We start from the raw sequence: 17,307 nt of genomic DNA, 5'->3' as shown, positions 1-17,307 counted from the left end.
TGACTGAAATATTTATAAAAAGGACGAGGGGCTTGAAAAAATCACTAAAGTTGTGACTATTTGCACAAAGATCTTGTGAATATCTGCAACACTTCCAGAATAAATGCTATTTTCATCATGGTTTGGATACTCATTCCAAAAGCACTCTTGTAAACAAACCTCTCCTGTGAATGTTTGCAGCAAGCGGATAGATGAAGGTCACAAAAGCTGTCAAAGCAAATTTACTTTATTTTTTATTCAAATGAATTTTGTTTTTATTATTCTTATTATTTTTGTTGTTGTTTTAAGCATTTGCTCATCTCTAACTGCCACTCACTCTTGCTTATAACAGTTTCAGTATAAACTGGCTTCCTTGTTATTTATCAAGTGCTTTCTCCAAAGGAGCACATCCATCCAGATAGATCTACTCTTCTGTCTCTGAAATTTTTAGATGACTTGTGATCCATTTGTCTGTTTGTAAACGGGCCTGTAAACTAAAGCCTTATTTCCAAAGGTCACAATTCACCAGTGAAACTGAGGACAGGCAGGGAGGATGATGCAAATCAAATTAATGACGGTCCTTTGGAGGTCTTTACTGTCAAACAAATTGTTTTAGTAAAGGATTCCCCAGGAGAATGGAGGGAGTGGATTAAAGTGTATGTTCTGGACCAGTAATATTTGTTTAAAGTGAGTGGGAAGGTAGCTACCTGACACTTTTGCTGTCATAAAGGCTATAATTGCCACCCATAAATCTCAAGCTTTCCCAGAGATAGCCAGTACTGCTGTACAACCTACTGTAAAACTGTATGATATGATGGACTTTGCTAAGAGGACCCCACCACTACTGGAAACAGAAAATTCATGGGTGAATTCCTGGCTCCATTGAAGTCAACAGCAAAACTCCCATTGACTTCAGCAGAGCCAGGGTTTCACCCCATGTATTTGTATGAACAAGTTTCTGTTGCAGCAAGGGAAATATATATAAAATCAGTCTTGGTATATGTACACACCATGAAAATGTTTGAAAACTTTGGCTTACTGTCTCATAGTGATTAGAATGCCAACTTATTGCTATAATCTCCATAATTTGTTGACAGATACGAGTTCAGTGTAGGATGCAGGAAGTGTAAAGAATGTGTGTCAAATGCTGGCAGTGGCAATATAAGTAGCACAAAAGAAAACAGGGTAGCTCTGAGTAAGGAAGCTCCTCATTTTCAAACCAAGTAAGGGTAACTGATTTCTAAACAATTTAAGGAACAAGAACACCCAAGATGTGTTTCTTGAAGCCATAATAAAAGAGATAATGGTTTGTATATGTCCCTTACCTTACTAGTGCTGGAGACCCATATAATATGATCATGGGGAAAATTGCTTTCACAGAGGCCCTCATTCTACACAGTACCAGTGTGTGCGTCCAGTATATAATTCCAGTGGTATATTTTGTTTCTTAGAACAACCAACCAATATCGGTTTAGAACATGACATGAAAGGACGATTAAATTCTAGACGTAATTCCCAAATTGTGCCAGTTTTCAAAGCAGCCCCTTTATATAGGCTTACGCTTCAGCAATGATGTTTGAACATACAAATTCTATTGTCTCTGCTGACTAATTATGATGCTACCTGTGTTGTTCTTTGGCAAGCAATCAGAATTTATTCACAGGCATTTTTGCCAGCTATGCTTTGGAAAATGCTTTCCAATAAGGCTCCACTTTTTATGCTTTATTAATACTTATTGCTTACTGGATGCAGTTGTACATTTATCTATTTGCCTTGGAGAGCTTGAACAAAATGCAGCAAAAGGTTTTCAGTAGAAAAGAAAAAAGAAATGGCTGACTGTAGATTGTGCTTATTATGTAGTTGTTCATGGCATGTTAGCTAGATCTCAGTTATACACCAGACTGACTTTCCCCACTTTTAGTATAAGTACCAAGTTCTGATGCAAATTATAACCATGCACAGACAACTAAGGCCCTGATTCAGCAAAGCTCTGATTCACACACTTAACGTTTGTTGCATGAGAAGTCCCATGTACTGTGATGTGTAGAGGTGCCAACGCCATGGCTAGAGCACCCATGGGGGAAAAAAAGTAGTGGGTGCTCAGCATCCACTGGCAGCCTCGCTGATCAGCTTCCCCCCTTCCCCCCCCCAGCATCTCCCATCCACCAGCAAGCCCTGCCGATCAGCTCCTTCCTTTCCCCCACAGCGCCTCCTGCCCGCCAGTGATCAGCTGTTCAGCAGCATGCAGGAGGCACTGGGGAGGAGCTTGGGGGGAAGGGAAGGGGTTGAGTGGGGTCGAGCACCCCGCAGGAACTCAGAAAGTCGACACCTCTGCTGCTGGATCAAGGCCAAATTTCTGAAAGGAACTGGAAATCTGAAGAGACTTGCTATACTCTTATAAGTATACTAGCTGAAACTGTTATGCTCATCATTCACTTCGGGGAAAATGTCAACTATGGTTACACTGAGGGTATGACACTTTATTTCTGTGGCAGGGTGGGTGAGGTAATACCTTTTTTATTGGACCAAGTGCTGTTGGTGAGAGAGACCCACCTTGTCTGTGCAGAAGAAATGTCTTCTATGAGGCCATTGGAAAAGACAGAGTATTACATCCCGAACATATTAGATGTAGGTATGACGTATGAACCATCTAGACACCTTTCAGTCAGTAAAAAAAATTATGTATGAAAACTACTAATCGCCTGTGCATAATTTTGACACACTAATAACATGGCCACAAGTTCAGTGAATAGATTCATTTATAATGTATTGCATTGCCATAAAACAGAATTTAAAATTATGAACTTCTCCCCATCCTATCAGCAAACTGTTATAATCAATTGTGGTCTTCATACTTTATTAGCTTTTAAAACAATATGTGCTTTGGGCCAAATGCCACTCCACGTTACACTGCACAACCCCATTGACTTCACGGTTGCACAGTTGTAACAGAAAGAAGGATCTGGTCTCTTTTATCAAACTTCCTAAACTACATACTGTGACGGGGCAAGGCCAGATGGCTATAGAAAAGTAGTGGGAGATAGATAGATATATTAGCTCCAGGCTAAACAAATCCCTGGTACCAGGTTAAGTGAAATGGAAGCTGTTCCAGGTCAATTAAGACACCTGGGGCCAATTAAGAACTTTCCAGAAGGCAGGGAGAATGCTAGGTTGATTGGGACATCTGAAGCCAATCAGGGGCTCACTAAAACTAGTTAAAAGTCTCCCAGTCAGTCAGGTGGGTGTGCATGTCAGGAGCTGTGGGAGGAAGTTGTGCTGTTGGAGAGGCTGAGTAGTACACACCTCATCAGGCACAAGGAAGGAGACCCTGAGGTAAGGGTGAAGTGGAGCTTGAGGAAGTGAGGGCTGCTGTGGGGGAAGTAGCCCAGGGAATTGTACGTCATGTTTCTAAAAGGTCAGCTACCATAGCTGATACTATTAGGGTCCCTGGGCTGGAGCCCGGAGTAGAGGGTGGGCCTGGGCTCCCCCCCCAACCTTTGCCCCCTGATTAATCACTGAGACTGGGAGACAACAGAGACTGTGCAAGGAAGGATAACTTCTCCTCACCTCCCTTGCTGGCTTATGATGAAAATGGCTCAGTAGACTGTGACCCTTGTCTCTAGAGAAAGAAGGGTTATGTGGAGGGTCACAGTGAGCCTCTGAGGCTAGTGAAATCCTCCAGGAAACGCGGGACCCACGGAGGCAAGGACAGAGCTTTGTCACAATACTTACAACTTACGGGCCAAATCCTCTCATCTTATTGGCATGTGTAGCCAAGTGGGTAAGACTAGCAGGAGTTAGACTTTATTCATATAGGCTGGGGTTGTCTACATCATTGATGACTTCCAATTCCCAAACAAGACTATTGAGAGCAAATCTGCTTCTTTAGCAGGATTACAATGCAATATTTATTATAACAATGTAAAAATGTCTCTGCATCAGTGAGCTACAATTTCTAATTGTCATAAATACACGTAATGGCTTGCATGCTTCAGTGCTAGCATGAGAGACTAATTTTGCAGTGTAGATAAACAAGATTGTGGCTTCCAACAGACCATTTGAAGGGAAAATTGTCCTTGAGCTGAGACACCATTTTCTAACAAGGTTACAGTAGACTCTTGTGTGCTTAGACAGCTGTAAAAGCCACATTGATTGATTAATATACTGTTCTACAATTCAGATGTCAAACTATTAAGGGCTGAATTTTGATTATGGCTGTTGGGACACTACCATACACATAGCATGTAATGAGACTTGTTTGCTAAATTCAGTAGATGTTGGCATAGTTTGGAAAATGGGTTACTTTAACATAATTAAGGAACTTAAACTGTGTTTAAGTTAAAACATTTCAGTACTGGTTTCAACCCTTAGGGAAGTAGACCGTTCCCAAGGGCAGGTCATCTGGGAGCTAGCTAATTTCTTACGTGTACCATGCTATTTAGTGGAGGGTGTCATGCAGAGAGAAGGCAGCTGTCTGGCGGTTGGGAAATGGAGCTAGCTATGGATTCATAGGATGCAGCAAGTCCTGTTCCATGCCGTCTCTTTCCCTGTCCTGTTCTACTGATGTGACCCTGTTGTTGGTCACTGACTCCTTTCTCCCCATGCCAAGCCAGAGATGGGAAGGGACCAATATAAATCCTACAGTGGTTCAATGCATTCTGCAACCAAGCAGAATCAGGTGACCATCAACTGACCAGGGCTCTCAGGTGCTTGGAGATGAGGAAAGGCAAGAGTGATAGAAGCGACTGACTGACTTTCAATCAGACATAGGCACCTAATTCACTTTTGGAAATGGGCCTTACGCTACTGAGTCACTTAGGCACTTCAAAAAAATTTACCACTAGTCTCTTAAAGCCACCTTGGAGCCTATTCAAAGAAAAAAGTGATATTCCTATAGCATGGGAGAGCAAAGGTGAGGTAGCTATCTGTGGTACTGCAATGCAACATCATTTGTGTTTTAAGGGTGTATTTGACACAATAGAAATGGGCATAGTAGAAATGCCTAACATAGAACTTTGCCCTGACCTGGGTTGGAATCTAACTACCCTCCTTACCCTTGGTAACATGATTATGTGCTGCAGATGAAAGATAAGATTCTTTGCAAGTAATTCTCTAATCCATACCCATCTTGAATTATCAAATATTTTTTTGGATTGGTAGCATTTGTGGTAGGCATAGCAGCTCTTCATCAGCAAGACAAACTGGGATGTATCCCCACCATCAAATGTTATACCAATCCAGAACATGGCCTCTGTTGCTAATACTGCTGTTGATCTCTTATAAGGTGAAGTGTAATTTTGATCACTGTAGACAACCATTTTAACTGTGAGCATCCTGATACTGCCCACAAAGACATTTAGTGAACTAAAGTAACAATTATATTTAGATTATACTGATATGTCAACTTTTGGGGCAAGAAAGTACATCCTATATCTAAGGAAACATACAATTTACAGATGTGCATTTTATTATTCAAACTCATAATGTGTAATCTTTCTTTTAGCGCTAAGTAAAGCTTGGAGTTTCACTATGCAAGCTCAATCAATTCTTGTTTTGTACTGCCATAGAACTTAGAGTTGCCAATCAAGGGGCTACCAGCTAGGGTGACCAGATGTCCCGATTTTATAGGGACAGTCCCAATATTTGGGGCTTTTTTCTTATATGGGTGCCTATTACCCCAAACCCCCATCCCGATTTTTCACACTTTCTATCTGGTCACCCGATTACCAGCAGCCAGTTTGGCCCCAGGCACAAGTTAGAGCAGCTACAGGGCTCAGCTGAAGTGGCCTCCTGGACTGTTTTGCTGGTCCTGAATTCCTGAATGGTAGTGCATTCTGGCCACACCCGCTCCCACTATTGCAACACCCTTCCACCAGGAGAGGGGAAGGGCAGGAGCAGGTGATGCAGCATTATTTAGGGTGGCTTTTCACTAGCAGACGTTTCCCCAGGCAAGGAATCCTCAGTTGGCTATTTAAAGAAGCTTTCCACCCTCTTTGTGTCACCAGAGCAGTGCAGAGGGTACAGAGTGGGAGCCTGGACTTGGACCCTTGCCTTGGCACCCAAGATATTAGCTTCTAATAGGCACTAACATGTCATTTATCGAGATGAATCATTTTTTCATTAATCCCATACCTTTATAATGGGCTCGATGACTGTTTCAAGACTGAATTTCATATCCAGTGGGAAGGAGCAGTAAAAATTAATTTTTATTTTATCTTGAATGATAATCCCATCTTCCAATAAAGAGTATTGCTATAGGGGGCATGTCTTTCATTTTTCTTTGGGGAAAACAATTAAACCATTATAGCTTCTGGATTTGATAGATTTATATGGTACAGTATCTGCACGTAGTGCCATTCAAATTTCATCTTGTTGCAAGTATTATGAATTGCCTGCCTGGGTTTTTTTCCCCTCTCGGTATGAGGCAATCAAACAATCTTATCTGCTCATTCTTCTGTTTGAATCTATTCTCTCAGAACCTCAAATGATAGGTTCTCTGTTTGTAATAAATATATTTTATTATTGAGTGTTCAGAATCTCCAATCTAGATGAGAGCCCCTTTGTGCTAGACACTGTACGTGCACCTAGAGATTGGCCCTGTCCCAAAGAATTTACAATCTAAATAGACAAGACAGTCAATGGGACAGAAAACATAGGCACTGGGATGGAAAAACGAGGCAAATATCCTGCCAATATTTTAAAACATATTAGGAGAGTTAGGCAGTGCTTGGCAGTAAATACCAATGGTTTGATTTTAGGTCTGGGCTGCAAAGGAGCAGGCTGGATCTGGGTTCTTTAATCCACCATCCATATGCTTTAAGAGTTTCCAGCAATAAGGGCCACTAGCTTTATTTGGAGAGCTGAGAAATCAAGTACAGAGCTCAGTTTTCATGAAGAAAGGAAACTTTTTTCTGAATGTCCAATTCCTTTCCCATTCAATAGGTAAATGGTTGTATAAAATGTCAGGTTGAAAGTTGTTTGAACCACATTTTAAAAGAACACATTTCACAGGAGTTAATAGGTTTATTTCTTTGAGCATACAAGTGAGCAAATAATTATCCTTTAAAATCATAGTTGTTGCTTTAAACCACCTCTGTGTTGTACTGTCTGTGTGTGAACTTTGGCTAACTCTTTAGGCAAATCTTCGTATTTCAGTAGAACACAGCAATCAGATTCAGCCTTAGAGTTAGGAACAGGTGATCGTGTTTGGCTAAAATAAGAAATAACCAACTTCTTGACCAAAACTGGAATCATCCCTGAACCTTTGTAGATGTACAATAAAGTGCATTTCATGTTTTTGAACCCCGGCTGATTTATTTTTAACTGCTCCTCTACATTTCCTGCTTCCAGTCAGGGCAGGAAGCAAAAATGCCAAAATCCCACAAATATTTGTTCTCATTCAGGGCACAGGGTCAAATCTGTAGAGGTCTCTAGATGCCTAAGGGTGTACACAGCTACCTAATGGAAATTTCAAAAGTGCCTAACCCCTATGGACTTTAAAAATCTGGTCCTCAATCTTTAGCTGCACATGCTTATTTTTAAAATAATCCAGGTATTTGTTCTAATTTTGGCTCCATTCCCATGGTATGAATTCCCCCTTCTCTTGAAGACATGAGGGTTGCATTGGTGCAACAGGGAACTACTGTGAATGTGCATTCCGCAGGTTTCATTCACAAAGGCTAGGATGCTGATTGAACTTTGTCCTGTTTTCTGTAGGGCCTTAATCCTTTCTCTTGTGACACTATTTACTAATTAACTCATTCACCCAGAAATTAGAAAAGGCACAGGAAAGAAGTGCCTGGGGAAGAGGGGATGAGAGAGACAAACTCTCAGTTAGTCCCAGGAGAGATCTCCCACCTCTCCTATCCTTGATCTAAGGGGCTGAGGATTATGTGCTGTTGTAGATAAGGTACTGTGCATCACTGTAAAGGTGACAGGGGAAACGTAAATAAACTACACATGGTGCTCCCAATCAGAGTGTCTCTGAGCAGGCTGTGTGCACTAGAAAAGACAGGAGTGGAGGGTGCACCCTGACAATAAAAACATTTAAGGCAAAATGGAAGATTACTTTTAGAACTGATTTCAGAGTAACAGCCGTTTAGTCTATTCGCAAAAAGAAAAGGAGTACTTGTGGCACCTTAGAGACTAACCAATTTATTTGAGCATGAGCTTTCGTGAGCTACAGAACTGAGACATTGATTCCAGGTTAGGGGAAAACACCAGTAAAGTCACATTCCAACGAGTAATGCACAGTGATGCACAGCCAGACAGTGATATTATAATCTCTCTTTATTTTCTTTTGTTTTTTGATGCATCCTTATATTCTCATGATGCAATCAAAGTTCTCATAGTGTGGAGCATCCTCATCTTCAGGATATCCTCCTATGGAATCTTTCCCCTTCACTGTGGAGTTAAAGTTCTTCTTTCTGTTTTATGACAGTCTGTTCCTCAGTGAGATCCTCTTTGCTTTCTCCAGAAGGAGTCTTTAAAAAATAAAATACACCAATGAAGTTCTGTGTTATAGCCTCTCATGATAAAAGAATCGCTTTAGTGAGTATTTGTTCTCCGTAAAATGAGTTTTAAAAATATTATAAGAACTTTAGATTTCTCTTTTACATCTTAATGAGATCAGAGCTAGTGCTGCTGTCACCAAAAAATGCGATCTCACACCCACACCTCAGCCCCTGGGCAAAGCTTAGATGAGATGCCGTTTGTGTGAAATTCTGATAAACTCTTGAAAAACCAGTCACTTGCACTATGTAATGCATGGGCAGATCTAAAAATCCTGTAGAGATAATGCTTTGTCTTTTCTAGTGCAACCTCAGAAGAGCTGCCCTTTGAGTTTGCTATTTGTATCTTCCCCAGTAATGGAACAAAAAGTATTCGTCCAACAGGGGATTTGCACTTCAAGCAGTGCACTGTGCAAAAAACCCCAGTGTCTCCTGCAGTACTGTGCTGGACAACTTTGGGTGTCATTCGATAAGGACAGCAAATATAAGCAGGTGGGCTAATGCCAAATGTTCTCCCTCGAGCAGTGCAAAGCACATCTTGGATAGGGTTTCAGACTGGCTGTAGAATTACCCTGCAGCCCTTATACTTTAAAGTGGAATAAGGCACCAAGAGAGAAATAGCAGAGTGCACATAGCACTATAGTAAGCACAGAGGAAAGTGAGTGAATGTGACTCCTACCCCTCCTTCAAACACATGACTGGAGAACCTTCACCACAGCTGCAGCCCCTTCATATGTACAGCAGGAGAAGAAGCTCTGCTTCCCAAAACTAGCTGCTTAGTCATTGAACCATCTCTAAGCCCTGATTGAAGGGTGAATCACATTCCTCAGTATTTCTCCATCCACCATCTCATTGCTTCCCTGTACCTTTACAGGGCAATTTCAGTGGCATCCTCAGTGCATCCTGGGCACCTTCCTTCTCACTCCTTTTGGCAGCATAGGCCCTGGATTCCAGTGAAAGGCAGACTATGCGCCAAGTTGTCCTTGCATATCCTTTCTCAGCAGAAGTTAGGTGTGAGGACTCTATCATTCCTTTTCTGTGTTTTCTACATGTATCTTGAGTCTCAGGTTGTTAAACTATATTATTTGTCATTAACTGTTTCATAATGAAATATGTGTAAATATGCAACTGAGTCAATATGGAGCATCTCGTGCATACATCGTGTGCTCAGCAGCAGATGAAGTCCAGCCTCCTGGAGACAGGTTGAGTCAAGGGCACCAAAACTTGTGGTTGGTGATCCAGGCTATAGTCCAATCCGGATCACAAAAAGGAAAGGAAAACATTGCAGTTACTTCTGCCACAGTGCTTAGAAAGGAGAGAAGCCCCTCTGAACTTAAAGGAAGTGGATAAAATGGGAGCTAGATGTGAACCTTTCCAATTTTCATCCCAACCAACTTCGGCTGAGGCTTTGATTTGTAAAATCAAAACCCAGTCAAAGTTCAGTTCTCTCTTGCCCAGATAGCAATTGCTTCCTGCTGCCCAGTAGGTGGCTACGCGAGCTTCTTGGCTCAGAGACCTGTAACATTAGCGTCAAGAAAAGAAGGATCATGTGTTGTAAACCCGGGTGTGGCTGAGTGGAAGGTCAAATCCTTTACCTTTTCTGCTGCTTCTACTTTTGGCTTGCTTTGTTTTTCTAAGAATTCAGCAAAAGCCTCAAGGGTGTATTCCCCATCATATACCACAACCTGAAAAGAATAGAAGGGTAAAGAATTATTCTATGCATAAAATGCCTGAAATCGGACCACAGCACACAGGGATTTCTGAGTTATGCGGGCTTATCAGACTCTGGACTCTTGCATTTAGTTTAAAAAGCCATGGAGGAGACTCAACAAATTCTAAAGTTAATTGGATATCCAGAATGGGGAAGGAGATAGATATAAATACCTGTGAGAAGAAAGGAGAGAATCCTGCACAAACCACACAAAGTACCTTAACTTATTATACTAGGCCTGGATCCTGCCAACTAACTATTGATGTCTCATGCATATAATTAAGCAGATGCATGCATTTTTTTTACAGAATAGAGACCATACAGAGTATGGGTGAGCTTTTCAAAGCTGCCTAAAACATTTTAATTGGAATTGGACATTGAAAGCTGTTAGATGGCTTTGAAATCCTCCACCTAGGATGATTAAACTAGAACAAGAGGAAGATGAACTAAAGTAAATTTGCCTATACTTAATGGCTGTGGAGAATACTTCATGTGTTGAGACAGAATGGCAATGCTGAATGTTTGTTTAGGGAGTTTGGAAGAAAGATCATTTCACACTGAGAGCTTTAGAATTCTCCAACAATCGCTGAATACAGCACCGTTTTAGAGGATTTTTCAAAACTTGCTGTGTGGGAGCTTAAGGAAGATTGTAATTGTGTTTAGCCATAATGTAGTGTAAGGTTGTATCTGCGTAACACAAAAGTGTTCACTTGTGATCTCAGCAACTTTAAACATCCTCAGGCAGTGTAAACTGATCTACCTGCACTGAAATAAATGAGACTATGCTGATTTATCCCAAAGGAGGATCTGCCCTGTTTGAATTCAAAATACTGTGTGCAAAATTCCTCCATTCCCTTCTGATTTCAGTTGACTTCCACCAGGTATTCATTTTGTCCATGCATTAAAATAGTTTGAATATGACAAGAAAATATACGGCTGCCTTATGTGATGTTTCCTTAAAAGTGCTCATGGCTTTTTAAGTTTCTTGAACAAAACAGTTGTTTTGACTCCTTCAGAGAAGATACATGTTCTCCAAAAAATCTTGAGCCTGTCTGCCCTCTGATGAGGTAATCAATGATAGCTAAAGCAGCAGGGTCTCAGAGCCTGAAGGTTTTCAAAGTGAGATAAACCACCCTCTTAAGCTGTCCTTGGGGTTTGCACTCAGGGAGAATTTTCAGCATCTCTCAGAGCATTCAGTTCTTAAGAGGATATAAATGTGTATGTCTCAGTGCCAAGAAACAAAAATGAATGTCAGCCTTAAACACCATCTGAAAAAATGCTAATTTATATTTTATTTGCACACAGCAAACAGGGAGTCAGTCTGTTTCATCAAAATATCTCAACTAGTGTCTGGCAGACCCAGCCACTCTTTCTGAGGTGTAAGCAGATGAAATATCTCCATGTTCCTTCAGCGCTGATGGTAACTGTCCCCATCAAATAGTTAAATGCCGACTATATTTTTTCAACTCTCCACGTTTACCTAGGGGATTTAAGAGTTTTCTGATTCAGTACAGTGGCTGATTGCTTTTGACAACAAAGTGTCCTCTTCATGTCAATGGTCACTATTCGCTTGTTAGAATAAACAAATCTTTATTAAGGCCAAGACTTCAAAAACCAGACCCCTGAGTAAGCACTTCTGAAAATCCGGCTGTTTACAGAGGTATCCAAATGTGGACTTAAGAGCTGAGCCCCCATCAGCTTTCTAGTTACTCATTTAGAACCCTAGCAAGGCTCCTAGTTTTGAAAATCTTGTTCATGGGCCGAATCCTGCTCCCATTGACTTCAGTGGGAGTTTTGCCAGTGCTATCAGTGAAAGCAGAATCCAGTCTTAAATGGCCAAAATCTAAAGGCATGGTTTGAATGAGGGACAGCTGACACCCCTGAGAAAAAATGGGTATTCCATAAAACCATCTTCGTATTGTGAGAAAGTGTCTGATTGCACACTGGTCAACTGAATAGGCCTGGGGCGGAGCATGCAGTAATGTTATTTTCCTCATGGCTTTATCACAGTCCTTTCAGGACAGCCTGAGGGAGATTATAGTTCTTGGAAGTCATGACATCCTCCTTACCTTAGTCCTAGAAAACAAGGACCTGATCTTGCTCCTATTGATGTCAGTGGCAAAACTCCCATTGATTTAGTGAGAGCAGGATCTAGCACCCAGATGTAAGGGGGGGTGATATTTCCCTGTGGGGTTGGGGGAATCTTATCTCAAGGGTTTTACTCTCCAGGCTTTTCTGACAATGTGAGATTAAAGTGCCATCCAGAAAGTTACCACTATCTTCATCCAGCATAGAGCTCTTCCTATCTGTAATTCTTTAACAGTGAAAGGTGTTGGGTAGAGTAGACACTAATACAGAACCACCAGCCCTCCTACACCAACAAAATTCCTGTCTTGGGAGTTGGGCATTGCATGGAGCATTGTAATTACTATTTGTTGAAAGCTGACAATCATCTTGGTGCTGTACAAATATACAGAGATGTGGCTGCTGCCTCAAGGAATTTATGCTCAAGACGGGACACAGAGACAACAGTTCAGACATACAGTGTTCCCTATGTGCTGGCATGATTTTCACCTGGTCTGTTAGAATCATACGGGGTCATGTCTGAAAAGCTATGAGGGAGAAATACGTTCTGGGAAGAGATTGGCAGGAGATCATTTGGTGCATGAGAAGACAGAGACTAACCAATGCAGAAGGGTCAGACTGGAAGAAGATGCAAAGATGAGAATGGGAGAAGGCTACAAAGGGACCATTTATGAGAGAGAGGCTTACAGAGAAGGGAAACTCACAATTTTCATTGACCTTTGTCATACTAGCATTTAGTTCCCATCCCTAACATGAGAGAGGGATAAACACCACAGAAGTATTACAAGGAGCAAATATTTGTAATTGTGCTGTGTATTTCCTGCTCCTCTTTGTCTCTGACCATCTGCTTAGCATCTGGGCACCAAACTCCAGTCTAAGGCAAGAATGTGGTAGGAGAGATTGTAAGCTCTTTGGGGGAAGGCCCTATCTTTGTATTAGGCATGTACAGTGCCTAGCACAATGAAACCCTAATCCCTGACTGGGGCCTCAGAACACATCCACAGAATATAGATAATTAGTAATAGAAATCAGAAACAGCCTCGTGTGCCAACTCTTCATTAATTTTTTTAGAAAATAAAAGGTCATTAATATGTTTTAAAAAGAATATTGAGTGGAAAACTGCAAAGTGAGAGGGATGAGAATGTATACATTAAGGCCAGACCCATTAGGGATCTGCGGGGCTGCTGTTCAGTTCATTAGAAGTTGTGCATACATGTCCAAGGGAAAAATATCTCTCTCCCTAAGAGATTAAATGAGGGCAAGTACAAATGTCTTAGAATTTAATTTACGTGTGGGGCATGAGGAGAAAAATGAAAAGCTGAGTAATGTTTTAATTATAACAGTATCCTAAAATTGAATTTCTTGGATCCAGAGCTGGCGTTTTCTCTTCAATTAAATTATCCATGTGGATGGAGGATTATGACTATGTGGTTAATATATTTCTATTTCTTCTGTCCTTTCTTGCAGTAATACTTTCAGAACATTATGCAACATGATGGTACATTACATAGCATATTCTAGAGATAAGCAGCAATAGCAACAGCTCTTTGTTTTTTTTATTAAGAGGCACTTGAATTTGCTGCTACTATGGTGTGTGATATTGGCAAAGCGTTTCTGGCTAAGAGTTTCTGAAAAGCTCAGAGGACATGGCCTCTAAGACAATGTAAACGTGTTTTCATAAGCCAAACTGCTACAGAAACAATTCAAACAGGTAACATGAACAAAGCACTGAGGTGCATAAGTCCTGACTTTGGGGTTTTTTTAAAATGAGAGTTACACCAAGAAGCCCCTGCAGAATCCATTCTCAGAGGCTAGCACAGGATCATGGCTGTAGGTTTTTTAGAGGTTAGGGATCTGCAAACACCCCTGAGAGTCCAGGAACAAGAAAGAATAGTAAATATGTGTCAAAAGAATAGTAAATATGGCAGGTGACCAGCTTGGCTTAACAGTGAAATCCTTGCGGATCTTAAACATAAAAAAGAAGCTTACAAGAAGTGGAAGATTGGACAAATGACCAGGGAAGAATATAAAAATGTTGCTCGGGCATGTAGGAATGAAATCAGGAGGGTCAAATCGCACCTGGAGCTGCAGCTAGCAAGAGATGTTAAGAGTAACAAGAAGGGGTTCTTCAGGTATGTTGGCAAGAAGAAGAAAGCCAAGGAAAGTGTGGGCCCCTTACTGAATGAGGGAGGCAACCTAGTGACAGAGGATGTGGAAAAAGCTAAAGTACTCAATGCTTTTTTTGCCTCTGTCTTCACGAACAAGGTCAGCTCCCAGACTGCTGCGCTGGGCAACACAGCATGGGGAGTAGGTGGCCAGCCCTCTGTGGAGAAAGAAGTGGTTAGGGACTATTTAGAAAAGCTGGATGTGCACAAGTCCATGGGGCCGGATGCATTGCATCCGAGAGTGCTAAAGGAGTTGGCGGCTGTGATTGTAGAGCCATTGGCCATTATCTTTGAAAACTCATGGCGATCGGGGGAAGTCCCGGATGACTGGAAAAAGGCTAATGTAGTGCCCATCTTTAAAAAGGGAAGAAGGAGGATCCTGGGAACTACAGGCCAGTCAGCCTCACCTCAGTGCCCGGAAAAATCATGGAGCAGGTCCTCAAGGAATCACTCCTGAAGCACTTCCACAAGAGGAAAGTGATCAGGAACAGTCAGCCTGGATTCACCAAGGGAAGGTCATGCCTGACTAATCTAATCGCCTTCTATGATGAGATTACTGGTTCTGTGGATGAAGGGAAAGCAGTGGATGTATTGTTTAATGACGTTAGCAAAGCTTTTGACACAGTCTCCCACAGTATTCTTGTCAGCAAGTTAAAGAAGTATGGGCTGGATGAATGCACTGTAAGGTGGGTAGAAAGTTGGCTAGATTGTCGGGCTCAACGGGTAGTGATCAATGGCTCCATGTCTAGATGGCAGCCGATATCAAGTGGAGTGCCCCAAGGGTCAGTCCTGGGGCTGGTTTTGTTCAATATCTTCATAAATGATCTGGAGGATGGTGTGGATTGCACTCTCAGCAAATTTGCGGATGATACTAAACTAGGAGGAGTGGTAGATACGCTGGAGGGCAGGATAGGATACAGAGGGACCTAGACAAATTGGAGGATTGGGTCAAAAGAAATCTGATGAGGTTCAACAAGGATAAGTGCAGGGTCCTGCACTTAGGACAGAAGAACCCAATGCACCGCTACAGACTAGGGACCGAATGGCTAGGCAGCAGTTCTGCGGAAAAGGACCTAGGGTTGACAGTGGATGAGAAGCTGGATATGAGTCAACAGTGTGCCCTTGTTGCCAAGAAGGCCAATGGCATTTTGGGATGTATAAGTAGGGGCATAGCCAGCAGATCGAGGGATGTGATCGTTCCCCTCTATTCGACATTGGTGAGGCCTCATCTGGAGTACTGTGTCCAGTTTTGGGCCCCACACGACAAGAAGGATGTGGATAAATTGGAAAGAGTCCAGCGAAGGGCAACAAAAATGATTAGGGGTCTGGAACACATGACTTATGAGGAGAGGCTGAGGGAACTGGGATTGTTTAGTCTGCAGAAGAGAAGAATGAGGGGGGATTTGATAGCTGCTTTCAACTACCTGAGAGGTGGTTCCAAAGAGGATGGTTCTAGACTATTCTCAGTGGTAGAAGTTGACAGGACAAGGAGTAATGGTCTTAAGTTGCAGTGGGGGAGGTTTAGGTTGGATATTAGGAAAAACTTTTTCACTAGGAGAGTGGTGAAACACTGGAATGCGTTACCTAGGGAGGTGGTAGAATCTCCTTCCTTAGAAGTTTTTAAGGTCAGGCTTGACAAAGCCCTGGCTGGGATGATTTAGTTGGGGATTGGTCCTGCTTTGAGCAGGGGGTTGGACTAGATGACCTCCTGAGGTCCCTTCCAACCCTGATATTCTATGACCCCTGGAACCTAGGACAGCACAGGGATTGATTCAAGTCACCAGAGACTATGGCTGTATCAACTTCATCAGTCCAGGTCTGTTAAAAGTCTAATATGGTCTCATACTAGAACCTGATACTTGTGAGGGCTGTAGGCAAATATTTTGCCCTTTAGTTAGTTTAAACTCAGATTCCTGGCAGAAGTGAGTACATCTTGCTCCAAAAGAAATGTGTGAATAGACGAGGACCAATGTTTTATTCTCGCTTTCATGGCACCCTTCTCACATGCTCACTCATTCTGATGTGCACACACACACATTAAATGTGTCTCACCTGGTTATTGGATCCAACAGGAAAGAATCTAAAGAATGGATAGCGGTCTAGCATAACTAACTGGATGTCATTTGCTGTGAAGTCTATTTTGGCAATTACTATATTTTCATGATTTTCATATTTCTTGCCCAGCTCATCCCAAATTGGTAAGAGTTTCCTACAATCATGGGACCAAGGTGCATCTGTAATTTGAAAAACAAAAATAGATGTTCACAAATCAAACCTATGAACTTACTCCACTGCTTTCACAGGAATATAGAAAATGGATAGGTGCCAGAGCTGAAATGGGCATTACCCACTTATAGAAACAATGGGGCAAATCAAAAAGCACAACGAAGTCAGTAGGAATTTGACAGAGTAACAACTGAGCAAAATCTGAGTAAAAACCAGAAGTTGTTGCCTAACAAATACCTTCTCTTCTGGTACTACTTTTGGGTGGCAGGAAGCCTTGTGGCTCAAGTAGGTCCCAGCATCTCCATCCGTGTTACATAGCAATGCTTTACTATCCTGAATTTAGAAGGGAGACTGGTTATAGCCATAATCCAAATATGGATCTCCTTTGTGTGACTGACCCTTTTCTCTAGACTATACCAAACCAAAACTCCAGAAGTGAATACCTGGCCCCACTGAGATCAATGGTAGTTTTATTATTGACTTTAGTGTGCCTAGGATTTCACCCCAGATTTGAATACCCCACATTTTGGGGGTGAAAGATTCAAATTCCAGATCAAGATTTTCAGGTTGGGCCCCTCTCTTCTTAAGGTTTGGGGAGAGAGAGGGAGAGGGATCAGAATAAGCACTCAGA

At 41.9% G+C, this 17,307-nt stretch overlaps 2 protein-coding genes across 7 annotated transcripts in view; both read right to left on the bottom strand.

Moving 5' to 3' along the window:
• Window positions 1–3,976: 3,976 nt before the first annotated feature.
• Window positions 3,977–7,635, bottom strand: GP2 (glycoprotein 2; the record flags this gene model as incomplete). Its single annotated transcript, XM_084640344.1, is given in 4 exon segments — window positions 3,977–4,037; window positions 4,039–4,148; window positions 6,112–6,212; window positions 7,623–7,635. Coding segments are annotated over 4 exon segments (285 nt in total).
• A 509-nt stretch (window positions 7,636–8,144) lies between these two features.
• The window catches only part of PDILT (protein disulfide isomerase like, testis expressed), a gene marked incomplete at its 5' end in the record, with an annotated part of 102,247 nt that continues 93,084 nt past the window's right edge, over window positions 8,145–17,307 (bottom strand). For all 6 annotated transcript variants that reach the window (XM_084641571.1, XM_084641575.1, XM_084641573.1 and 3 more), the window contains 3 exons: window positions 8,145–8,462; window positions 10,085–10,174; window positions 16,503–16,684. In XM_084641571.1, the coding sequence (XP_084497697.1) occupies window positions 8,391–8,462; window positions 10,085–10,174; window positions 16,503–16,684 (344 nt within the window). In that variant the 3' untranslated portion in view covers window positions 8,145–8,390. The remainder of the gene's footprint in view (window positions 8,463–10,084; window positions 10,175–16,502; window positions 16,685–17,307) is intronic.

The sequence above is a fragment of the Lepidochelys olivacea genome (assembly GCF_965140295.1).
Source record: "Lepidochelys olivacea isolate rLepOli2 genome assembly, chromosome: 10".
NCBI classification, from domain to species: Eukaryota; Metazoa; Chordata; order Testudines; family Cheloniidae; genus Lepidochelys; species Lepidochelys olivacea.
This window is presented reverse-complemented; position numbering and strand designations above follow the sequence as displayed.